The 25,412-nt window shown below is 47.4% G+C and overlaps 1 protein-coding gene across 2 annotated transcripts in view; it reads right to left on the bottom strand.

Annotated features, from left to right (window-relative positions):
- KCTD19 (potassium channel tetramerization domain containing 19) overlaps window positions 1-25,412 on the bottom strand; it is a 37,351-nt gene that overhangs the window by 5,046 nt on the left and 6,893 nt on the right. For both annotated transcript variants that reach the window (XM_008964599.5, XM_003812200.6), the window contains exons 3-11: window positions 9,945-10,095; window positions 8,669-8,860; window positions 7,314-7,445; window positions 4,885-5,095; window positions 3,036-3,196; window positions 1,692-1,792; window positions 796-938; window positions 506-589; window positions 113-227 (exon numbers count right to left, since the gene is read on the bottom strand). In XM_008964599.5, the coding sequence (XP_008962847.1) occupies window positions 113-227; window positions 506-589; window positions 796-938; window positions 1,692-1,792; window positions 3,036-3,196; window positions 4,885-5,095; window positions 7,314-7,445; window positions 8,669-8,860; window positions 9,945-10,095 (1,290 nt within the window). The remainder of the gene's footprint in view (window positions 1-112; window positions 228-505; window positions 590-795; window positions 939-1,691; window positions 1,793-3,035; window positions 3,197-4,884; window positions 5,096-7,313; window positions 7,446-8,668; window positions 8,861-9,944; window positions 10,096-25,412) is intronic.

Below are 25,412 nucleotides of genomic sequence, written 5' to 3' on the forward strand. Positions count from 1 at the left end.
CTGCTCTTTCATTTTGCTGCACCCACCAGTAGCTGAGCCTACCCCCATCCACCCTGAGCCTGGTGGTAGTGGTTTTTGAGGACAACACCAACCAGAGGAGGCTGGTGCTTACTTCTTTAGTGTCTCTACTGAACTCCACCAGTGACCCTGGCCCTTCTGTCACCACATGCAGCCTCCTGATGGAAAAAGCTTCTTCATTTTCAGATTCTTTCTCCTGAGTCCATGACCTGCAGAAACCAAGAGGGGTTGGTTAGTGAGTAGAGACTTCTATCAGGCCATTGGCCAGTTGGTCAGATCTGCTCTTTGGCTGGGAGTTAATGCTAGACAGCAGGGAAGAAGGGGCTCTTAAAGGGTTTTGCCTAGGTCACTGGCCAATCCTGGGCCTGCTTCACTCCCTCAAACCCAAGGAGATCAGGATCCTCTAGGAATAGGACTTAGGACAGGATTTCGAGAGGAATTTAAAGGACCAAATTCTAAACATAGAGTCGTGATAAAGTTTCCTTACTTGTATGCTTCACATTGTGCAAGGGCTTCTGAGAGGGATGGAATGTGGTATTCCTCCACCTCCTGGCAGAAGAGGGGCCATTCCCTGCAAACAACAAGGAGATATCCAGCTGGGCAGCTAGGATGAGAGTGTGGGAGGGGGCATGAGCTCCTGGAACTGCCGCTGCCAACAGTTCCCACGATGGAAATAAAATAACCTCCTCCCTGAAGGCTGCAACTCAGGTCTCCTTTGTTGCTAAGGGAGGGGTCAGCCTTCGTGATTTCATCTTACTGCGTCCTTGCTTCACTTACTTAAATTCAGATGGTAAAAACAGTTTGCCAAGTCTCAGGAAGTTGAGAATGTGTCGGAACATCTGGCCATCCCCGTGGATGAGCAGGGTTTGTCCATATGTGATCCAGTACACTCTCTGAGGGTTGGACAGCAGTTCTGGATACTGGAGGGGGTTGGACACCGGACTCAGTCTCAGAGGCTAGGTCTTTGCGAAGGGGCAGGTCAATCTTCTCTCACTCCCCTTTTCCAACTACACTAGAGCAGAGGCTTTGAGATTCCATCTCCCTGTCTTGTCAGTCACAAGGAACCACGGTGGGGAGCAGAGCTTCCAGGGAGAAGCACATCATCCCTGCTTCAACTTTTGATGGCCCCTAGACCACCCTCTCAAGGCATTTGGAAGCCCACCGTACCTCCTTCTCAGTCCAGGTCCCTCAGAGCTGGCCCCCTCCCTATGCAAACTCTGGAGGGCCTTCCCAGCAGGCCACTCGGTCCACTTGCGCTCTGTTTTGTTTTGTTTTTTGAGGCAGAGTCACACTCCGTCACCCAGGTTGGAGTGCAGTGGCGCGATCTCAGGTCACTGCAACTTCTATCTCCTGGGTTCAAACAATTCTGGTGCCTCAGCCTCCCAAGTATCTGGGATTACAGGCACGTGCCATCACACCCGGCTAATTTTTTTATTTTTAGTACAGACGGGGTTTCACCATGTTGGTCAGGCTGGTCTTGAACTCCTGATCTCGTGATCTGCCCACCTCAGCCTCCCAAAGTGCTGGGATTACAGGCATGAGCCACCGCGCCTGGCGGGAAAGCCTTTGTTCTAAGCAAGTGCTGGAAGCTGTGTGAGGGCCAGGTGATGGCCCCCAGAGCAGTTCAGGTGGTGATGCCAGATGGGGAGCAGGGCGGCCAAGGCCGTCAGTACCTTCAGCAGTGTCTGCAGGGTGGTTGCGTACCAGTGGCTTCCAACATACACTTTGATGATCTGTTGTGGGGAATACACAGTGATCTCTGCCGTCCACTCATCTATGGGAATCCAGGAGATAGAACACATCATCATATGGCCAGAAGGGAAAGCAGGTAGGGCCCTTTGGTTAGTAGTGTATTTCACGTTAAGTCTTAATATCTTTCCTCAGTCATATTGTGTTGCCTAGTCTGAGAAGCAGCAGAAATCCCTGACATAAACCTTGCTTGCTGCAAGGTTTCCTGGGTGGTGAGGCGGGAAAGGGCACTGCCCCTCTTCACCTGACCCTCCTCCCTCAGGAAAGCTGGGTTGATGACCCTGTCCACCTACAATGCCAGCTGCCTCCGGTTTCTGGTTGGGTGTGTCCTGAGTGTGTAGCTTTTCATGTGGCCACTCAGACTGAAGCTAGGAATCTCTCTCTGTGTGTTTATGTTCGTGGTTTGGCAAATGTCATGGAGCCAACTCTCATCAAATCCCTGTCACTTTTATGAGACTAAGCCTCTAGGCATGTCTGGAGAATGGGGGCTGTATGCTGGAAAGATGAACCCATAACCCTTTTCCTGGAGATGACTATATGTAGGCCTTGTTCTGATGTTTGGGAAGCAGTTTCTAATGAGCTCTGTAATGAATGAAGGGTATATAACTAGATTATATAACCAAGAGATAAGATGTATAGAACTAGACCGTGAACTCCAGGAAGAAAGGGACTAAGTCTGTGTTGCTTACTTCTGTACCGCCAGTGTCTACTGCTGTCCTGGCATATGGCCGGTACTCAATAAATGTTGGATGCTGCTAAATGATAGTAATACAGCTTAAACTTTGTCCCCCAAATTTTTGGTAATAAGAAGTTATAGGCAGCTGGTGAAAACAACATTAGCTTTGGACTCAGTCAAACCCCAGCTTGACCACTGTGTAACTTGAGTGAGTTTTCTTCTCTGAACCTATTTTTTGGCTGTTAAATGGACCCAGGGACAGCTCTGTTTAACAGAGGAGGCTCCTCCCTGCATGGCTGTGAGAAGCACAGCAAGTCAGCTCCCAGGGTCAAGGCAGGCCTGCCCTGGGGGTCCTGCGTGGCCCCAGACTGGGTAACAGCCCTGTCTGCTGCTGGAGACGAATTGTGGGCTTGGAGGTGAGGAGGGAGCACTTAATATGAAAGTTTCCCTTTTGTAAAAATCCAAAATATTGGCCTGGCTTTCCCCTCCTCCTCCATCTACAGTTCCTCGTCCTGGCCACCTCATCTATTCCCTCCAATCTCCCAGATACTCCCCTGATGCTAAATTCAAACCTAGAAGCTTACTCACTTACTGAGCACATCCATGGGTGCCAAAGTCCTTGGCTCCAGATGAGTCTTCAAAGCAACTTTGATTGGCTCATAGGTGATGTCCCTTTTGTCTAGGAAGGCACAGAGCTCATATACCTCGGAAATGGTCTCTGTCAGGGGCAGCCGGCAAGTCCCCAGCCAGTTCCTGCCCAGAGGAAAGGTCTGTTATGAAGAACATCAGCATTGCACCCCAAGAGAGTCGAGCCTGTAAACTTTCCATGCCTAGGATGCCTTGCCACAACACTGGCTTAAATCAGGCATCATTAACATCGTTTCCTTGTATTTTTTTTTTTAGACGGAGTCTCACTCTGTCGCCAGGGTGAAGTGCAGTGACGCGATCTTGGCTCACTGCAACCTTTGCCTCCCAGGTTCAAGCAATTCTCCTGCCTCAGCCTCCCAAGTAGCTGGAACTACAGGCACCCGCCACCACGCCCGGCTAATTTTTTGTATTTTTAGTAGAGACGGGGTTTCTTTTTTTTTTTGAGACGGAGTCTAACTCTGTCACCCAGGCTGGAGTGCAGTGGCGCGATCTCGGCTCACTGCAAGCTCCGCCTCCAGGGTTCATGCCATTCTCCTACCTCAGCCTCCTGAGTAGCTGGGACTACAGGCGCCCGCCACCATGCCCGGCTAATTTTTTGTATTTTTAGTAGAGACGGGGTTTCACCATGTAGGCCAGGATGGTCTCAATCTCTTGACCTCATGATCTGCTTGCCTTGGCCTCCCAAAGTGCTGGGATTACAGGTGTGAGCCACTGTGCCCAGCCCGTTTCCTTGTTTTAACTGGAAATCTGTTTAACCTTGTAGGAGAGTAAGCCTGGACAACCGGTCACATTTTTGGAGCTGAGCTTGACTTATTTCAGCAAAGCCCTCTAAATGGACTAATTTCATGTCTCCAGGCCGTGTTTCCGGTTCCAGGGCCAGCCCAGGGCCCAGCCGCTCCCTTCTTGCCTCATACGCATCTGCCCAAGACATCTCAGTCACTGTGCTGCAGCCTGCCACGGTCTTGGAAAAAGGCTGGGGTCTAAACATCAACCCCCTTCTCCAAACCCTCCCTTCCAAGGCATTTGTCTTTGCCCTCTGTGACATCAGGGTGGACATCTCTGAAAGATATGGACTTTATGGGCTAAAAGAGCCCAAAACAACAATATTGGGAAAAGACAGCATTCAGGGTCAGCTGACCCTCTCCCAGGGGCTCCAGAAAACCCACTTCTACCTTCCATTTTGGTGCCAGTCTGTTTTGTGACCCTCAGAGAGTTGCTCTGCTGTTCTGCACCTCAGTTTGCCCATCTACAAAACAGGGTTGGATTCCTTGCCCCTGCACTAATGAGGACATCCTGAGCTCATCCCATAAGGCAAAGGCTGAGGATCAGCACCTCTGGGAAGCCTGGCCTGGCCTGGCCTGCCCTGCCCTGCTTCTAAGGGGGCTCACCCCTGGCTCTGGCCATTCTGTGTGTCCAGTGAGCCTCCCAAGAGTGGCGGAGGACCTTTGTAGAGGGGTCTGCACAGGGAGGTACCCAGCTCCCTGACTGTGGCCTGGTCACCTCAGACCTAGCACAGGGCTAGAACCAGGGAAATGGACTGCAGAGGACAGAAATAGGAAATGGTCTGAAGCCTTTGAACCTTAGCAACCCTTGTACCTTGGCACTAGCCCTCTCCTTTGAGGCCGTAACCTGGTGGTAGTGTGGCGGTGCTGGTGATGGTAATGGCTAAAATGATGGGCTGGCCCCAAGGACACACTTCACCTCTGGCTAGTGGGAAAGGCCCCAGGTTATTCCCAGAGGGAAGGGCACAGCCAAGGGTGATGGGACTCAGTGTGCCCTAAGGAGGGCCTCACTTGACGTGCTGAAAGAGGACGCCATTCCCTGTGATGTACAGTCGGCTTCCGTCTAGCGTGCTCTCGATGCGAAGCTGGCCCAGCGCAGAGTCCGGGTACTTGACCAGCAGACCCAGGGCCATTGTGTAGAGCGGTTTCACGGACTCCAGGCTGGCTGTGCGGGCCCCCTTCCCGGGGCTCAGGGGAGAACAGGTGGTCCGGGAACAGCCACCTGTGTCAGGGAGAAAGGGGTGACTCCTAGGCCCCCCATGGTCATAGCTGGATTGGAGGCTTTGGGGCTCGGTTCCTACTGCTGCCTCCATTGTACCGAGGAGGCTCAGAGGAAGGATATTTCTTTGCACAGTCCAAATCAAGATCTTCTCAAAATTAGTATAATTTTTTTGTATACTCAGGCTTAGAAGTCATAACTATTTGTTGGGAGGTGACTTGGGAGTGGGGGGATTCATTTGCTGTATCACTAGCATCTGAATTTCCTAAGTTTCAGGAAAGCAGCCATCTGGCCCTAGCCTCTGCAGGAGTCTTCATTAGTTCCAAGCTCTTCTGTAACCATCCAAAGGTAAAGAACGGCAACCATGGCCTGGAAACTCAATGTGTGTTACAGGCTTCCTGGATTCACAGCCCCTGTTGCTGGCTCTCCTGGGCAGAATTTCCCCCAGAGACATACTGTGTGGCATTATTTTCAGGGTGGGTATTTGGGTTGCTGGTTTATGGATGGGACCTTTTTCTCCTATAGTGGGCCTAGGGTACAGTCTAGAGAATACAGTTATCACAGCCTTCAGGACCCTGCTCCCGTGGCAACAATGTGCCAGTGGGCACACTGCTGGGGGATGTTCGTGGATCATCTCCAATCCTCAGAGCAACCCTGCAAGAGGGGATAGTGCTATCATCATTTCACGTTGAAGAACCTGCCCTGAGAGGCTAATGAAGTATCTTGCCCTAAACTGCAAAGCTAGGCAGGGGCAGGGCTAGGATTTGAGGTCAGCTCTGTCCAGCTCCAAGGTTACCACAGCTGTTTCCCTTATTGTGATGCTTTGTAGAAAGCTAAAGCCACCCTTTGTGTTTGAGGAGTGCTGCCAGCTCCCAGAGCCTGGCTGTCAACACACTTCCTCCATCTTTGCATTGCTCTGTGGAGCAGGGACTACGCTACCATCTCACAATGATCTGTGTTCTCTGAGGAGTAGAAGGCTTTGAGGGAAGGGGCTGAACTCACACCATCTTAAGCGGATTATAAGGCCCTGGGACAGGGTCCTGAGACCTGCTGGAGCATGCCACTCCCCACAAAGAGGATGGGTTTCTTTTTTGAGAAGGAGTCTCACTCTGTTGCCCAGGCTTGAGTGCAGTGGCATGATCTCGGCTCACTGCAGCCTCCACCTCCTGGGTTCAAGTGATTCTCCTGCCTCAGCTTCCCAAGTAGCTGGGATTACAGGTGCGTGCCACCATGCCCGGCTAATTTTTGTATTTTAGTAGAGATGGGGTTTCACCATGTTGACCAGGCTGGTCTCGAACTCCTGACCTCAAGTGAGCCACTTGCGTTGGCCTCTCAAAATGCTGAGATTACAGGCATCAGCCACCAGCGCCTGGCCAAGAGGATGGGTTTCTATTTGTCTGGGAGAAGGCTGGGAAATCTATGCCTGAAGATAAGGAAAGGCCTGATTGCCATGGGATAAATGTCTGGTGATGTCCAGGCCAAACTTCCCATGTGCAATGCAGTTCTACACATTCTCGGGATGGCGGCTGAAGCCATGCTCAGGTAGCTTGCGCCCTATAACATGCACAGTAGCTTCCATGGAGGTGGAGTTGGGAAATGGAATGATGAACAGCCCTGAGGAAACCATGAGGAGAAGAACATGCTGGAATGAGGTAGGGCTGGGAGCACGAAGGCCTAGGCTGGACAGGGGTCAGCAAGCGTCAGGAATAGGCAGAAACAGGCACAGCAGCCGGGGGTTTCCACGTGAGGTGACGAGGGAATTTGGGGGCGGATGAGATGCATGAAGCACTGAGCATTTCCCACACCTCCAACCGTGCCTGGAAGAGGAAGGATGGGAGTGGCTGGTGGGTGCTCTTAGTCCCCACCACTTTCACAAGCAGGGCAGACCTCCCCTGCCCCTGAGAAGCCTGCCTTCAGGCCCAGGACATTCCAGCCTGGCTCCCCACTCAGGCTGGGCTCCTCCTGATCCAGGCTGGGCTGGGCTTTCTACACCCCTGGCTGGTTGCCCACTCCCCACCCTCAGTGGGAAGGCTGAGCCGGCAGGGCAGCACACAGGGTTTCAGGCTGTGAATCCTCTTCTTGGATTCAGAGTCAGCCAGAAGACCCAGTCCTCTCACTAACCCCCAAAGCCCGAAGTGATTGTGGGAGGGAAGATTGTTCTTGGCTTTTCCAGGTCAAGCCAAGATTGTCGAAGGGGGGCCAAGGTTTCCTGGCGACATACCCATGTTCATCCGGTACCACCTTACGGCTTCAGTGAGTGCAGGGATTTCCAGAATTTCCACTTCTGCTTCTAATACATCAATGTTGGAGAAATTATCCGGTAGTAAAATCTTCTGTGAGCGAAGAAAATTCACTTGAAAAACAAAGGGGAACACAGTGAGTTAATGAGGCTATTTCTGGTTTAGCTATAGGTCCTGGTTTTGGCAGGTTTCTGGTGCTGTAACTTATCCTAGGTTCTCCTTGTTCTGAAACAACTTATCAACCTACCTTATTAGATTAGCTTTGAGTATGTGGTTTTCAAGGCGAAAGACCCCACATTACTTTGTTTTCCTGTGTCTGAGGCCGTGGGTGTGGCCTCCCGTGGCTTGGCCTGGGGCTCCCAAGCCAGGCCCTCCTGGTGGGCACACTGGCCCTGAGACTTACCCTGTGAGTCTTGACCCAAGAGCAGGTCATTCCAAAAGAGGGAGTTGTCTTGCTGCTTAGAGAGGAGGGGCCCGGCCGAGCCTGGGCTGGCGGGTGGCACTTGCAGTTTGTCCCTGCCTGGACTGCAGTATGGGAGGCAGAGATGGAGCCAACGCTAATGTCCTGTGTGAATCAACTTAGAGATACAGAAGCACATCACAGACAACTTTCTAGGTGACTATGAATATGAATGACTGGGGTTCCAGACATTTGGGCTCCTAGTGTAACTTGAGTGTTTACTGCCCTATCTATCTAGACAGCAGTAGCATCTTGGGGTCAAAGAGATCATTCAGTTCACATCCCAAACAGAGCTCATCCTGGGGCAGTAGGGGGAGAGAGGCTCTCTCTGTCAAAGGTGGAAAATCTCATCCTTCCTTAGGCCACTACCTCAAGTGGACAATTCTGCTATGACTCTGGGGGAACCTGTCACCATCTACCCTCCTTCCCTTTTATTCTGAGTTTGCTGACATTAAGAGCAGGTAGCACCATCCTTTGAAACAATCTGGATTCCTCATTTTATGGTGAGAGGAACTGAGGCCTGAAGACCAGCTGGATACATAAGGGCAGAGTAAGAAGAGAAGCCGACTGGCAACCAGCTGAGCTCCCTGCCCTTCACACCAACTCCTGTGGTCCCTGGCACTTTCCAGTGCCTGATACTTTTACAGCCAGGCCATCCCAAAACAAATAGGGAATAAAACAGCCCTGAGTCTAGTGAGATTCTAATGCTGGAATCTGCTTGCTTCCTGGAAAGCTCTGTCATGCTTCCGCTACCTCTGCCCAGGGAAGCTCCTGAGGCCCTGAGCACCAAGCTGGGCCTCTGTGGGACATGTGATGGGGAGGGGTGAATGGGCCCTATCCGCCCGCCCCCCACCCCACCCCGGACAGAGCAATCACCAATGAAGCGGAACTCGCTGCACTCGCACTCGATGAGGGCCACCGTCTCAGCCAGCCACAGCAGGTTGTCTTCAGTCACTAGGCTGGGATATTTGGCCACCAGGTCTAGGGGCAGGAAGCAGTAGTGCACCTCCTCTTCTGTGTCTAACAGGGGTGTGTCCATGAGCCCCAGAGGTGCCTTATCATGTAGGCCTGGAAGAGAACATGCAGGCAGTGTTGCCACCTCTCAGAAGCCAGGGATCTGATTCCAGCAGGGCTTTCACTGACCCAGGGGCCCCAGAGGATGCTAGAGAGACCCCCCAGGATATGGTCCTTGCCACTTGCCAGACACATCTTCCTTCTTTATCTTTTCAGTTGTAGCCCTAAGGAGTGTGGTAGGGAGTGGGGCATGGAAGTCTATTTTTTTTTCTTTTCTTTTTTGAGATGGAGTCTCACTCTGTTGCCCAGGCTGGAATTCAGTGGTGCCATCTCAGCTCACTGCAACCTCTGTCTCTCAGATTCAACTGGTTCTCCTGCCTCAGCCTCCCAAGTAGCTGGGACTACAGGCACGTGCCACCACACCCAGCTAATTTTTGTATTTTCAGTAGAGACGGGGTTTCACCATGTTGTCAGGCTGGTCTCGAACTCCTGACCTCACGTGATCCATCTGCCTCAGCCTCCCAAAATGCTGGGATTACAGGCATGAGCCACCGTGCCCAGCTGGAAATCTATATTTTTTCTATAAACAGTGAAGGGCAGTGGGACATGTGACATTTTGACTTATGTATCCAAAGTCATTAAATTCATTTACCCATTTGATTCTAATTGATCAAACCAAACACAGTGATCCACAGACAAAATAGATGCTTTTGACACTCCTGGAAGCTAAAATCCATCAATAATCATAAATGCTTTGTACTCATGTCTCAGATAGGCTGAACTATGCTGCCAGGCACCCATCAGACAGTGATTATTTAGGGACATTCTGTGTGTGGTGGTTGGAGGAAACTCAAAAGAATGGTGGCATTCCCTGATGAATAGGAGGGGAGTGGAATGAAACCTCGCCTTGCCCACATGAAGCCAGAATGCAGAGGAGTGAGTGTGGAGGAGAATGTTGGTTCCAGCAGGCAAGCAGCCATGGAGAGGGCCTGTGGCAGGGCAGAAGATCAAAGGAGATGACAGAGACTACCTCAGAAATCAGGCACTCTCTGCTCTCTGGATGGAAGCCACTTCTGTTAGGGTGAGGAGAGGGAAAGTTGGTGTGGGCTTTAGGGAGGGACAGCCTATCCCAATTTACCTGTGAAGGCTGGGCTTTTAATTGGAAATTCTGAGGGTTTGCTAATACACTTCCATGTACGCCAGTAGTTCAGAGATGCTCTCTCAGCAACAGGTAGGTCTGCAGGCCGCACGCGTAGATGGTGTTTCCCTTCCTTCAGGTTATCTAGAGTCTGTTAGATAATGAAGAGTACTATCTTGAGAATCTAAACCAAGTAACTATGTACCAATTCTAGTGTGAAGATCAGGAAAAACAGTATGTGACTTACTTTTTTTTTTTTTTGAGACAGAGTCTCGTTTTGTTGCCCAGGCTGGAGTGCAGTGGTGCGATCTCAGCTCACTGCAACCTCCACCTCCTGGGTTCAAGCGATTCTCCTGCCTCAGCCTCTCGAGTAGCTGGGATTACAGGCACCTGCCACCACGCCTGGCTAATTTTTTTTTGTATTTTTAGTAGAGACAGAGTTTCACCATGTTGGCCAGGCTGGTCTTGAACTCCTGACCTCAGGTGATCCATCTGTCTCGGCCTCCCAAAGTGTTGAGATTACGGGCATGAACCACCGCGCCCAGCGACTTACTTTAAGTGTTTTGAAATAAATTAGGCAGTCACACAAAAAATGTAAAAATGTAGGGCTATAGGGTGACATGCTGATATTCAAAGTCCCAATGATTATTTCTCTTCTGATTTTTGAAACAAGTTTTATTATAATTTTATGTTGAGTAATAGTAATTTATCTTGCACAATCTAAAGAGTAATTTCTATTTAATCATTAAAAACTTATTTTCTGCTATCATTTTCCTTCAAGTGCTCAAAATCACTTTCAACCTGTTATAATTGTGATTTGCTATTGTTTGTGTTCGTCCTAACCCTGGGTAGTGATCTAAGTGGTGAGATTGAGGTATAATAAACATGTCTTATATTGCCACAGGACTCCACATTTTTCAACACACTTTAACACACTTTTTCTCATTTACCATGACATGATTCTGTGAGACAGATGTGGTTGGTGAGTGTCTTACTGATGAGGCAGCTGAGGTCAAAGGCTTTGTGGCCCGCCCAAGCAGTCTTCCAAGTCCAGAGCTTGTCAGCTTGAAGGATCAGGCGACCAGAGGTGGGCTGAGGCTGGAGTGGAGCACCCCAACTAGGCAAGCCTGAAGCCCAGGGCGGTCTTTGTGCCGCCCTTACCCAGGGACCCATTCTCCCTCAAAAGTCCTGCAGGGGGCAGATTATCATAACATCAGCACCCCCTCCCTTTTTTTTTTCTGTCTTTACGCTAGAAGAAGATACATAGTATTTTCCCAATAAATTTCCGGATATAGCAGGGCAAGTGGTACTTTAAAGGCACCAGATCCTCAAAATGGACAGGTGCCCCAGATTTAGTCTGAAACTAACAAATAATCTGCCTCTAAATGCTGCTATGTCAATGAAGCCCTTGTGACGTTGCTCTCAAAAATCCTGAGCATTGAGACTAGTCCTCTGGTGGCCAAGCTATAAACTGTGCCCGCATAATCACTTAAGGTCAATGCAAAAGAAGGCGGGCCAGAGTGGGAGAATCTTTCCCACTTTGGATGGCTGGAGGGTTTGCAAAAGCACTGGGCAATGGTGGGATCGTGGGGAGTGCTTTCCTGTGGCAGTGAACAATGGGGGAGACAGTGTGTGCGTGGAACGCTGGAAGACAGTCTGTCATTCATTTGAGAAATACTCATTGTGCATCACCAGGGCCACAGTCAGATACTGTGCCTGCCCTCAAGAAGCTCTCAGCTTGGGAGAGAAGAAAGATATGAAAGACCACAATTTACGTATACTGAGATTAGAGCCAGTGTCAATTATGAAGTTTCTGGACCTCCAGGAACCCTGGGATTTCTTTCCACAGCATTAGAAGGGAACATTAGAGTCTTGCTCTGTCACCCAGGCTGGAGTGCAGTGGTGCAATCTCGGCTCACTGCAACCTCCGCCTCCTGGGTTCAAGTGATTCTCCTGCCTCAGCCTCCCGAGTACCTGGGATTACAGGTGCCCACCACCATGCCTGGCTAATTTTTGGATTTCTAGTAGAGACGGGGTTTCACCGTGTTGGCCAGGCTGGTCTCAAACTCCTGGCCTCAAATGATCCACCAGCCTCGGCTGGTGCTGGGATTATAGGCGTGAGCCACCATGCCCGTCCTGCCTCTCCATTTTCTCTCCTTTCCTTTCCCCTAGTCCTGGTCCCCTAGCCCCCAGGTCCTCTCCACACAGTGATCTTGCAAACATATGAGGTGAGTCCAAATCACTCCTCATCTTAAAAAACTTTAGTGCTCCCTGTTGCTATGGGATAAATCCAGACTCTCCTTTGCATTGCACATAAGGTCCTTCACAATCAATGGAGGGAGTAGGGTATACACGAAAAGAACAAGGGCTTTGAACTCAGCATATCTGGGGTAAATTCTGACTCTGTCACTTAAAAGCTAACATTTATTACCCATGGACTTTTAAACTGAATCCTTCCAATCTTCCCCTGACAACAAAGTAGGCTCTGGTATCATCACTCCCTTTGAGCACATGGGAAGCTAGGTCCAGGAAGAGGTAGGGGACTAAATGCACCAAGTAAGTGGAGATACTAGGAATGAAACCCAGGACTCTGGAGCCCAAGCCCTTAGCAACTGTTTTCTTTTTATTGATATGTAATAGTTGTTCATATTTTTGGGGTACATGTGATATTTCAATACATGGATACAATGTATAATGATTAATTTAGGGTAATGAAGATATCCATCACGTCATTTTTTTTTTTTGAGACAGAGTCACACTCTATCACCTAGGCTGGAGTGCAGTGGCATGATCACAGCTCACTGCAGCCTCGACCTACTGGGCTGAAGTGATCCTCCCACCTCACCCTCCTGAGTAGCTGGGACCACAGGTGCACATCACAACACCCTGCTAATTTTTTTTTTTTTTTTTTTTTTTGAGACAAGGTCTCACTCTGTTGCCCAGGCTGGAGGGCAGTGGCCCAATCTTGACTTACTGCAACCTCCGCCTCCCAGGCTCAGGTGATCCTCCCACCTCAGCCTCCCAAACAGCTGGGACCACAGGCGTGCACCACCACACCTGGCTATTTTTTTTGTATTTTTAGTAGAGGTGGGGTTTCGCCACATTGCCCTGGCTGGTCTCAAACTCCTGGACTCAAGTAATCGGCCTGCTTCAGCCTCCCAAAGTACTGGGATTGCAGGCATGAGCCACCACGCCTGGCCGACAGCCAGCTAAGTTTTAAGTTTTTTGTAAAGACAGGGCTTTGCCATGTTGCCCAGGCTGGTCTTGAACTCCTGGGCTCAAGCGATCCTCCCATATTGGCCTCCTGGGATTATAGGCATGAACCACTGGGCCAGACCCATCACCTCAAACATTTATCTTTTCTTTGTGATGGAAACATTCCAATGATTTTCTTCTAGCTAGTTTGAAATACACAATATATTATTATTAACTATAGTATTCCTAGCGTACTACCAAATACAAGAACTTATTCCTTTTATCTGACTGTAATTTTGTACCCATTATCCAAATTCTCTTCATCTCCTTCCCTCCCCCTACTTTTCCCAGCCTCTGCTGCCTTCCACTTGTCATGTAACTTCTCCAAGCCTCAGGTTCCTCACTGGCAAAGTGGAGGCAGTAAAATCTGGAAGCTGTTGTAAAGATTAAATGAAATAGTATGTTAATTTCCTTCCTTTTGGAGGTCATATCCTAAATTTCTTCCTTCCTTCCTTCCTTCCTTCCTCCCTCCCTCCCACCCTCCCTCCTTCCTTCCTTCTTTCTTTTCTTTTTTTTTTTTTTTTTTAGTGCCTTGCTGTGTCGCCCAGGCTGGAGTGCAGTCGTACAATCATCATGGCTCATTGCAGCCTTGACCTCTTGGGCTTAAACAATCCTCCTGCCTCAACCTCCCAAGTAGCTGGACCACAGCTGTGCGCCGCAACACCCCATTAACTTTTTGATTTTTTGTAGAGATGAGGTCTTGCTATGTGGCCCAGGCTGGTCTCAAACTCCTTAGCTTAAATGATCCTCCCACCTCGGCCTCCCAAAGTGTTGGGATTACAGGCATGAGCCACTGCACCCAGCCTAAATTACCTTTCCAGCCTCATCTCCCATCATTCTTTATGTTTACACCCCATCATCAGTGACACTAAACTCCACAAAACTCCAAAAACACATCACGTTCTTTGACACCTCCCCAGATTTGTGTATGCTGTTCCATCTGCCCAGAATACTCCTCCCCATTCTCTTCCTGAAGAGCCTGGAGCCTCTCTGAGCCAGAATGGGTCATCCCCCCACTTTGTTCCCACAGACACTCAACATTTTCACTTCTCTCTGCAGGCCTCTGGCTCAGTTTCAGGCCAGTTCTTCCCCCTATACCAAGCTTCCTGGGGAGAGGCTGGTTTGATGCATCCCCATTTTGTATTCTAGAACCTAGCATGCGTATGAAAGAATGCATGAAAATGGAGGGCTAGCCAGGTGCGGTGGCTCACACCTGTAATCCCAGCACTTTGGGAGGCCAAGCTGGGCCGATCACTTGAGGTCAGGAGTTTGAGACGAGCCTGGCCAACATGGCAAAACCCCAACTCTACTAAATATACAAAAAATTAGCCGGGCTTGGTGGTGCATGCCTGTAGTCCCAGCTACTCTGGAGGCTGAGGCAATCATTTGAACCCAGGAGGCAGAGGTTTCAGTAAGCCGAGATCATGCCACTGCACTCAAGCCTAGGAGACAGAGCGAGACTTCAGCTCAAAAAAAAAAAAAAAAAAGAAAGAAAGAAAAGGAAGGGCTGGAGGGCTGATTCTCTGCAAAGAAAAGCAAAAAGAAACATGGGAGATCTCCAAAGAAGCGAACAGAGAAGTAGACTGCACTCATAAAACTGAGAAAGATGGAAAGACGTTGAGTATCCAAAACCACAGGAAAAACCAGCACAAGATTACAATGGGCAGAGCCTCTGGAGTTCAGAGGACAATGAAGACAGGGATTCCACATTGGGATCTGGAGGCCAGAGGGAAGACCTAAGCGGGAGAGGGACAGGGATGAAGGAGAGGGAGAGAGGATGGCAAGAAGAAAGGGTTTAGCTTGGGTCTGATTTGTGATGGACAGAAAGACAGTAGGCAAAGTAGCAAGAAAAGAGTGAAACTAGGGAAAGTCAGCTAGGGCAGCGTAGCACTCCAAGCCCATGCTCAGTGGACTGCATCACAGGAGCTTGAATCTGCCACTTACTTCACCTACAGATTCAACCCCCAAGATTCTGTCTTAGTGGAGAAAAGAATAGTGCCTTTGAACAACTCTAAATTGGCCACGTGGGAGGAGGCCTGTGGTGGGGAGAAGGGGAGAGAAATCCCTGCCCAGGACAACACTCCTATTTGGAGGTGTTTGGTACTGGATGTGTCCTCTGGAATGCGTCAGTAGTGACAGTCTAGCTAGTTTGAGAGGAGATGTGCTAGTTGAGGAGAGAATGATCTATTTTGCAGAAATGAAATCTCCATTTCCTGCTATTTCCAAGCATGTAAAGTGTTAGCAGCACCATTTTCCCCAAGAAAGGTATGCCCAAGAAATCTTAAAAAAGAGAAAAACTAAAGCAAGTCCACAAAGATTGCCATCCTTGCCAGTCAGGTCATGCTGCATGCCAGGCCCAGGCATCGGCCTTGACCTAGGCTCAGGAGCCTCAACAAGGCTGTTTCCCGAACTCTGTCAACCAATACTTGCTCTGACTTCTAGAAATACAAGTCCTCTACTCACAGAAAGCCATTCGGGTGCTATAAGAAATCACAGAAACCATTCCCCAGCCCCTCACTTACTTATTTTTGATCTGCCAGTTTCCCCTAATAGATATAACCTCCCCAAGACCTCAGGACCTTGGCTGTTTTGTCCTCTGCCGTATTTGCAGCACCTAAAACAAGGCCTGTGGGGTCTCAATACCTTTTTGTTCAATGAATGGCTAAATGAATGAAGAACACTCCAGAGAGCCTGGGCTTCCAGCTGCCCTCTGGCTTTGCTGACTGAAATTGCTACAGAGTGTGTGGCTGGTCTTCTACAGGCTGACTTCAAGTCCGCTTTCATCTGCCTGAATACAACTTCCAGGAATTTTACTTTTCACATGTTATGACCTGGAAAAAGTTATTGGAGAGAGGATTTCTTAAGGGAAATACAGACCTTAAATGAATTCAGATGGCTAATTTCTAGCACAAGAATAAATGATGTTGCTTTTGGCCTAGATAGTGGTGAAAAAATATGTCAATCAGAAGCAACATAAAACTGATGGCACGGGGAAGTATGTGTATGTATGTGTGTGGTTGCCAAAGATGGCTGACAAATGCGCCCTGATGGCAGAACTTTGGGACTTAACGGAGGTTTTCCAAAGCAGCAGCAGTTCTCAGAGATGCCTTATGCTCTGATGTAGGCTGTTGGAAAGAATGTGATGGTAAAGGAGCTTGGGGGAACTTCCAAATCCTTGACTGCCTTGTAAAGACAAGGAGGGCCAGCCCTGCTTTAAGGCTCAAGGAAAGCAAGGCTGGTAGAACAAAAGGATGTGCAGAACAGCTGCTGTCAGCCCCCAAAGCCAAATAAGACGCAGCTTTCGGCATTTCAAACCTACCCCTTCACTGTGGGCTCCAGTCACCTCACTCTGCAGAAGTCATCTTGAGCATAACACTGAATGTTCTCTCAGCAGATATGTTGTTAAGCATGTGCAAATGCCAGGTACTGTGAGAGGTGCTAGGTGTTTGTTTCATGAAAACATGAAAAGAGTACAGCCCAGTGAGGGAGAAAGACATATGAATACATGAGAATACATGATCACAACAGAATTAGCACTGCTAGAATGGGGGAATTCAGTCTGTTATGAGAGCAGAGAGACAAAAACTTAGGAAATGTCAGGATAGTCTTCCAGTGGGCCACATTTAGGCCAAATCTTTTTTTTTTTTTGAGATGGAGTCTCACTCTGTTGTTCAAGCTAGAGTGCAGTGGCACAATCTTGGCCTTGGCTCACTGCAACCTCCGCCTCCTAGGTTCAAGCGATTCTCCTGCCTCAGCCTCCTAAATAGCTGGGATTACAGTTGCCTGCCACCACGCCTGGCTAATTTTTGTAGTTTTAGTAGAGATGGGGTTTCACCATCTTGGCCAAGTTGGTCTCAATCTCCTGACCTCAAGTGATCCACCCGCCTCAGCCTCCCAGAGTTGGGATTACAGGCGCGAGCCACCGTCCCCAGCCAAGGCCAAATCTTAAAAGGGAGAAATGCAAGAAGAGGAAACGGCAAGTGAAAAAGTGTAGAGAGAAAGCATGTGGGGTGCTTGGGGCAAGGCTGAACTTCAAAGTGTGTGTGTGTGCCTGTGTGTGTGTTTGTGCATGTGTATGTGGCCTTGCCTGCATGTAGGTGTGTGTCTTTGTTGGGATATGAGCCAGCACAAGCAGATGAGCCAGCCTGTGAGGAGCCCTGATGCCACGTCAAGGGGTTTGCATTTGAGTCATCCACTTACCCACACCACAGACAAGCTACACAGTTGGGATGAATATCTGCTGTTTATGTCATCCTCTTCCTTTCCAAGATCACAGTCATAATCTCACATCATGAGTAATGGGAAATGTGAGACTGCCACTGGTCTATTTTCTTAAAAACGTCATTTGTGTGATCAACATAAAAACTCCCTGGCTCCCTTGAGCACAAGGAATGAAGGCGTGTTTGGGTTGCTTGCTGGTAGCAGAATGCTCACAAGTGGAACAATTTAAAGTTCCAAACTGAGAAGTCCCCAGAAGGTGTGAAAAAGGAAACATAAGTAGCATGTCCTGTCAACACATTGTCCTCAGTGGACTTCAGGGGGGAAGTAAAAAAGAATCGATAATTTGCCATGAAACTTAAACCCTGGTGAATGACCCTAAAGGGAAATTCCACACTCTGCAGCTGTGACTCCCACCCAGGCTGATGGATGTGAAGGGCTCAGATCAGTTTACATTTAGGTAAAGTGGCCTTCCCAAATTACACAGGAAGTTCTAGGAGGCCCTGTGATATTAATGTGTGGACCTGTAATGACTACTTTGTATTTCCCCTATAAACAATATACAGTATTCCAAAACATCCAGGTTCATGGATTTACATATCAGCTTTTATGACTCCCAAATTTTTATCTCTAGGCCTGTTTCCATGAATTCCAGACCTGTACATCCAGCGCCTCCTGTTTACCTTCACTTGGATGGTTTTATTGCCCTTTCATTGTCTCTCAAACTCAACATGTTCAGATCCTAACTCCTGATTTTCCTCCCTAAACCTGTGTACACATCCCTCAAAATCCACCATTCATCTGGTTGCTCAGGAGAGAAACAAAGGAGTTGTCCATTCTCTCTCACCCTACATTCAATTCATCAGCAAACCCTGTCAGTTCTACCAGCAAGACATATTCAGAGTTTGAACACCTCTAACACTACTATTACCACCATAGAACAAACCACCATTATCTTTCATCTGGATACTGCAGGAGCCTCTTAACTGGTCTGTCTACTTCCTCCCTTGCTCTGCTGCAGTCTAGGCCAGGGGTCAGCAAGTTTTTTTCTGTAAAAGGCCTGACAGTAAATATTTTAGGCTTTGCTTTGCTAGCCACATGGTCTCTGTCAACTCAACCACTCAGCTCTGTGTTACAGCTTGAGAGCAGCCGTAGACAACACATAAACAAATGAGCATAGCTGTGTTCCAGTAAAACTTTATCAATGGCACTGAAATTAGAATTTTTTTTTTTTTTTGAGACAGAGTCTCCCTCAGTCGCCCAGGCTGGAGTGCAGTGGTGCGATCTCAGCTCACTGCAACCACCGTCTCCTAGGTTCAAGCGATTCTGTCATCTCAGCCTCCCCGAGTAGCTGGGATTACAGGCACTTGTCATCATACCCGGCTAATTTTTGTATTTTAGTAGAGATGGGGTTTCACCATGTTGGCCAGGCTGGTCTTGAACTCCTGACCTCAGGTGATCTGCCCGCCGTGGCCTCCCAAAGTGTTAGGATTACAGGCGTGAGCCACCACGCCTGGCCTGAAATTTGTATTTCATATGATTTTTACATAGCACAAAATATTTTTGATTTTTTTTCAACCATCTAAAAATGTAAAACCCATTCTTAGCTCATGGGCTTTCCAAAAAAGGTAGTGGCTGAATTTCGTCCATGGGCTGTAGTTTGCAGATTCTTGATCTAAGGTTAAGCCAGCAGCCAATGATCTTTCTTTTTCTTTGGGGATAGAGTCTTGCTCTGCTGCCCAGGCTGGAGTGCAGTGGCATGATCTTGACTCACTGCAACCTCTGCCTCCCAGGTTCAAGCAATTCTCCTGCCTTAGCCTCCTGAGTAGCTGGGATTACAGGCGCATGCCACCATGCTCAGCTAATTTTGTATTTTTAGTAGAGATGGGGTTTCACCATGTTGGTCAGGCTGGCCGCCTCAGCCTCCCAAAGTGCTGGGATTACAGGCATGAGCCACTGAACCCGGCCTTTTTTTTTTTTTTTTAAAGAGAAGATCTTGCTGTGTCACCCAGGCTGGGATGCAGTGGTGAAATCTAGGCTCACTACAGCCTTGAACTCCTGGGCTCATATGATCCTCTGGCTTCAGCCTTCTGAGTAGCTGAGACTACAGGCACATGCTACCATGCCTGGATAATTTTTAAATTTTTTGTAGAGATGATGTCTCATTATGTTGCCCAGGCTGGTATCCAACTCCTGGCCTCAGGTGATCTTCCCACCTCAGCATCCCAAAGTGTTGAGATTACAGGTGTGAGCCACCGTGCCCAGCCCCTCTCTCCCTCCCTCCCTCCTCCCCTTCTTTCTTCCTTCCTTCTTCCCTTCCTTCCTTTCTTCTCTCTCTCCCTCCCTCCCTCCTTCCCCCTCTCTTCCCTTCCCTTCCTTCCTTTCTTTCTTTCTTTTCCTGAGATATATTTCACATACTATAAAACTTACCCATTTAAAGCATGCAATTCAGTGGCTTTTAATCTATTAACAGAATCAAGCAACCATCACCACAATCTACTTCAATACCCCTAAAAGAAACCCTGTACCCAATAACAGTCACTGCTCATTCTCCATTCTCACTCACCCATCCTTCCTACCCTGAGCCCCAGCCCTAGGAAGCCACTTATCTATCTTCTGTCTCTATAAATTTGCCTGTTCTGCACATTTTAGATAAATAGAATCATACAATATATGGTGCCATTTTATTTATTTGTTTGCTTGTTTGTTATAGAGATGGGGCTTTGTCATGTTGCCCAGGCTGGTCTTGAACTCCTAAGCTCAAGGGATCCACCCACCTCGGCCTCCCAAAGTGCTGGGATTATAGGCATGAGCCACCGCACCCAGCTGTGTCTATCTTCTATACATATAATCATACAATAAGACTGTTTCTTTCACTTAGCTGACATGATGGTTTTTTTCACTTAGCATTATATATATATATATATATATATATAGAGAGAGAGAGAGAGAGAGAGAGAGAGAGAGGAAGGGTCTTGCTTTGTCACCCAGGCTGGAACACAGTGGTGCAAACACAGTTCATTGCAGCCTTGACCTCCCTGGCTCAGGCGATCCTCCTGCCTTAGCCTCCCAAGTAGTTGGGACTATAGGCATGAGCCATCATGCCTAGCTAAATTTCTTTTTTAATTTTTTGTAGAGTTGGAGTCTCACTTTGTTGCCTAGGCTGGTCTCGAACTTCTGGCTTCAAGCAATCCTCCTGTCTCAGCCTCCAAGAGCTACCTATAACATTTAGAATAAATCCTGTGTCTTCACCATGGCTTTCAAGGTTCTGCAAGATCTGGATTCCTCTGATCTCATTGTCAACCTTTGACATCTCCCTACCTCTCACTGTAATTTACAATGGCCTCCAAGTGGGCCAAGGAGCCACTATAACCTCAGGGTATTAGCGTTTAACTATTCCTTTTTTTTTTTTTTTTGAGATAGTCTCACTCTGTTGCCCAGGCTGGAGTGCCGTGGCTCAATCTCAGCTCCCTGAAACCTCCACATCCTGGATTCAAGCGACACTCCTGCCTCAGCCTCCAGAGCAGCTAGGATTACAGGCATGAGCCACCATGCCCAGCTAATTTTTGTGTTTTTTTGTTTGTTTGTTTTTTTGAGACAGAGTCTCGCTCTGTTGCCCAGGCTGGAGCGCAGTGGCACAATCTCTGCTCACTGTAACCTCCGCCTCCCGGGTTCAAGCAATTCTTCTGCCTCAGCCTCCCAAGTAGCTGGGATTATAGGCGCACGACACCATGCCCGGCTAATTTTTATATTTTTAGTTGAGATGGGATTTCACCATGTTGTCCAGGCTGGTCTCAAACTCCTGACCTCGTGATCGCCTGCCTCGGCCTCCCAAAGTGCTGGGATTACAGGTGTGAGCCACCGTGCCTGGCTAAATTTTTTGTTTTTTAGCAGAGATGGGGTTTCTCTATGTTGGCCAGGCTGGTCTCCAACCCTGACCTCAAGTGATCCACCCACCTCGGACTCCCAAAGTGCTGGGATTATAGGTGTGAGCCACCGCGTCTGGCCTAACTATTACTAATGTCTGTAAGTTCTTTCCCCAGATACCTGCATGCCTTACCCCTTTGCCACTTTTTCATTCAGATTTCTGCTCAAATGTTGCCTTGTCAATTAGGCCTGTTTGATCACTGTTTTCTTATTTATTTAAGTATTTATTGACAAGGTCTAGCTCTGTCACCTGGCCGAAGTGCAGTGGTGCAAATATGGCTCACTGTGGCCTCAAACTCCTGGGCTCAAGCAATCCTCCCACCTCAGTCTCCTGAGTAGCTGGGACCACAGGCATGCACCATCATGTCTGGCTAATTAAAAAAATTTTTTTGTAGAGACAGCTTTTGCCATGTTGCCCAGGCTGGTCTTGTCCTGGGCTCAAGAATCCTCCTGCCTTGACCTCCCAAAGTGTTGTGATTGCAGGTGTGAGACACCATGCCCAGCCTCTGATCACTCAATACAGAAGTCACTTCCCTGGCTCCAGTCACTTGCTATCCCCCTTACCCTTCTTGCCACATACTATCCATCTGAATATTAAAAGACAAGCAGATTCGATGTAAATGTTTTATTCTTTAAACTAAATTCTAGTACTAGAAGGACAGTAAAACAATGATATACTGGGGAAAATGTAGCAATATACTTTTGTTTAAAAGACTGATTGAATAAACAAAAACTACAAAAAAAAAAAAGAAAATAATATAAACATAATCTGAAATTCCAAGAAGTCCTGGAATACAGAAATGCCCTCCTCCTTCATTATTACACAGGAAGCACTGTTTTAATTGTCTTCATAGCATTTATCTCTACCTGACATTGTATAGCTATAGGGTTCACTCCTGTATCTCCAGAACTTGGTGTAAGTTTGGTGCTTAATACACAATAAGACACTAATAAGCATCAAGTGTATCCTTTGGAGGCCACAACTACAGGCTAGAGGTGGGGGTTGGGTGGGCAGGTGGAGTTGGGGGATTTGGGGAATGGGGAGGGGTGGAGAGCAGAGCAGCAGCGTGAGCCTGGGTGCCTGTACTCCAGAAGCTTCCCATCTTGTGCTGCTTGTTGGTCATTCTACATGGCTTTCCATCAAAGCCTACTATGTCACAGATAATTCTGAGTAGAATATGCATTTGTTGAGTGCATGGGAACCTTAGTTAGCAGGAGGCAAAGTCACATTTTTATTGTTAGGGGCTGAATCTGAAGGACTCTATGGTGAGGAGTACTAACAGTTTAGAGCAGTTTAGATACATGCTGCCCAATATGGTAGCCACTAGCCACGTATGGTTATTGACTACTTGAAATGTGACAGTCTGAGACCCAGCACAGTGGCTCACATCTGTAATCCCAGCAATTTGGGAGGCTGAGGGGCAGATTGCTTGAGGCCAGGAGTTTGAGACAAGCCTGGCCAACATAACAAAACCCCATCTCCACTAAAAATATAAAAATTAGCTGGGCGTGGTGCTGCACACCTGTAATCCTAGCTACTTGGGAGGCTGAGGCATGAGAAGCTCTTGAACCAGAAAATGGAGGTTGCCATGAGCCGAGATAGCGCCACTGCACTCTCACCTGGGCGACAGAGTGAGACTCTGTCTCCAAAAGAAAAAAAAAAAAGAAAGAAATGTGACAGTCTGAATCTGAGATGTGCTGTAAGTATAAAACAACAGATTTTGAACACAGTACAAAGAATGTAAAATTTCTCAATTTCTAAATATTGATTACATGTTGAAATAACATTCTGAATATATTGAATAATACTTTGAATATATAGTTAATATTTTGAGTATAATAATATATTATTAAATTGATGTCATTTGTTTCTTTTTACTGTTTTAGATGTGGCTATAGAAAGTATAAAATTACATAAGTGGCTCACATACGTCGCTCACATTATATTTTTATTGGATCATCCTATGTTTTCCCCAAAGCCCACAGGAATAATGCCTGGAACCCAGAATGCTCTTCATAAATACTGGGTGAATGCATTAAGTTGGGCTGCCTGAGTAGAGTCTAAAGACTAAGAATTGGCAAACTCCAATTTCTCCAAGCAAAGTGTTTGCTCATTTAGTAAAAAAATCTGAGTATCTGATAGACCTTAGCAGTGGGAAAGTGGTGGAAATGTGTGAAGCTGTTGATTAGCTTAAGGTGACTGTTGGTTCCCAGCTGTATTTACACTCTGCTTCAAGAAATAAACACCATTTCACTTGGGCCAACTCAAATATTTATTTCTTTGACAACACCATTTTCAAAGTGTAAGCACTTGTTTTACAGTCTTTTTTTAGGGAGGCAGATCCACATGATTCTTCAAATACTTCTACTCCTCACACAACGTGGAACTTTGGAATTGGACCAACCCATTGGCTTCTGAGGAGCAGCCTCCCATTTAGAAGCTGCTTGTGGCTGGGCGCGGTGGCTCATGCCTATAATCCCAGCACTTTGGGAGGCCAAGGCGGGAGGATCGCTTGAGCTCAGGAGTTCAAGACTAGCCTGGCCAACATGGTGAAACCCTGTCTCTACTAAAAACACAAAAATTAGCCAGGCATGGTGGCGCAAGCCTGTAATCCCACTACTTGGAGGCTGAGGAAGGAGAATTGCTTGAACTCAGGAGGTGGAGGTTGCAGTGAGCCGAGATAGCGCCACTGCACTCCAGCCTGGGACAGAGCAAGACTCTATCTCAAAAAAAAAAAAAAAAAAAAAAGAAGCTGCTTCCTTGATATATTTTGTTTCAATTTGGGAAGTGAGGACAGCAAAGGGTTTAAAGGGCTTAATACACTGTAGAATAGGCTTGTATTCTTTAACATGTTCTTTAAAAATTGCCTTGATCTCTGATTTTCTGCAACAAGCAAGTTACTCCCTCCCTTCTACCTCAAAATGATGCCTTGGTGTAGAGTCATCAGCAATCCTGTCATGACAGGCCATTTAAGTGGTTTTGAAACCACTTGTAAACAATTCTAGTACTCCATTCCTGGGGCAGTTGAAAAAAAAATTAAATTCAAGAAGGTAGCTTGAAAAAGAAAAAAAAATACAACAACTTGCCTGGTAGTATATTAAGAATTTTTAGGCCAGGTGCGGTGGCTCACGCCTATAATTCCAGCAGTTTGGGAGGCTGAGGCGGGTGGATCACCTGGGGTCAGGAGTTCGAGACCAGCCTGGCCAATATAGTGAAACCCCATCTCTACTAAAAATACAAAAATTAGCCAGGAGTGGTGGCGGGTGCTTGTAATCTCAGCTACTCAGGAGGCTGAGGCAGGAGAATCACTTGAACCTGGGAGGCAGAGGTTGCAGTGAGCCGAGATGGCGCCATTGCACTCCAGCCTGGGTAACAAGAGCGAAATTCCATCTCAAAGAAAAAAAAAAAAAAGAAAATTTCTGATTTCCAAATATAGAATGACTTTTAAGAGAAAACACTGAATTATTTAGTAAGCATCCATGAAAACATGCACTATGAAATGTTCTCATTCCTCTATGGCCCAGATACGCATGATCTATCTCAATTTTCTTCTAAAAAGTGTTGAGGCACAGTTGGTGGTACACTGAGCTACACTGCAGCTTGTTGGGTTAGTGCTGATAGAGATGGAATAAACACCTTGTACAGATGGTAGGATTAATACGGAGGATGTTCAATGGTCCTTCCCAGTTGTAATATTTAATTCTTCCAGGTTAAAAAGAATTGTTCAAAAACTACTGAATAAACTACTTAAGATCAGCCACAGAAATGATTTCTGTGGCTTGGAGAAAAATTAGGAAAGAAAGGTAATGTTTTTGGCAGTACTTTAATGGTTTATAAGTAAAGGTATTTAAAGCTCTTATAATAATAATAATAATAAAGTTTCTTGGAAGACAAAGAAGTGATGGTAAAGGAAAGATTCTGCAGAACTTGTTTTTTTTTTCTCTCTCTTGACATTTGGCCCAAGATTAGAACTTTTTGCTTTGGTGTAAATGCATGTTGTGTACCTAACAGAACAATGACAGGTGATATTCTTGATAAATCTTTTAGATTTTAAATCTCAGACATGA

The sequence above is a fragment of the Pan paniscus genome, chromosome 18, assembly GCF_029289425.2.
Source record: "Pan paniscus chromosome 18, NHGRI_mPanPan1-v2.0_pri, whole genome shotgun sequence".
Lineage (NCBI taxonomy): Eukaryota > Metazoa > Chordata > Mammalia > Primates > Hominidae > Pan > Pan paniscus.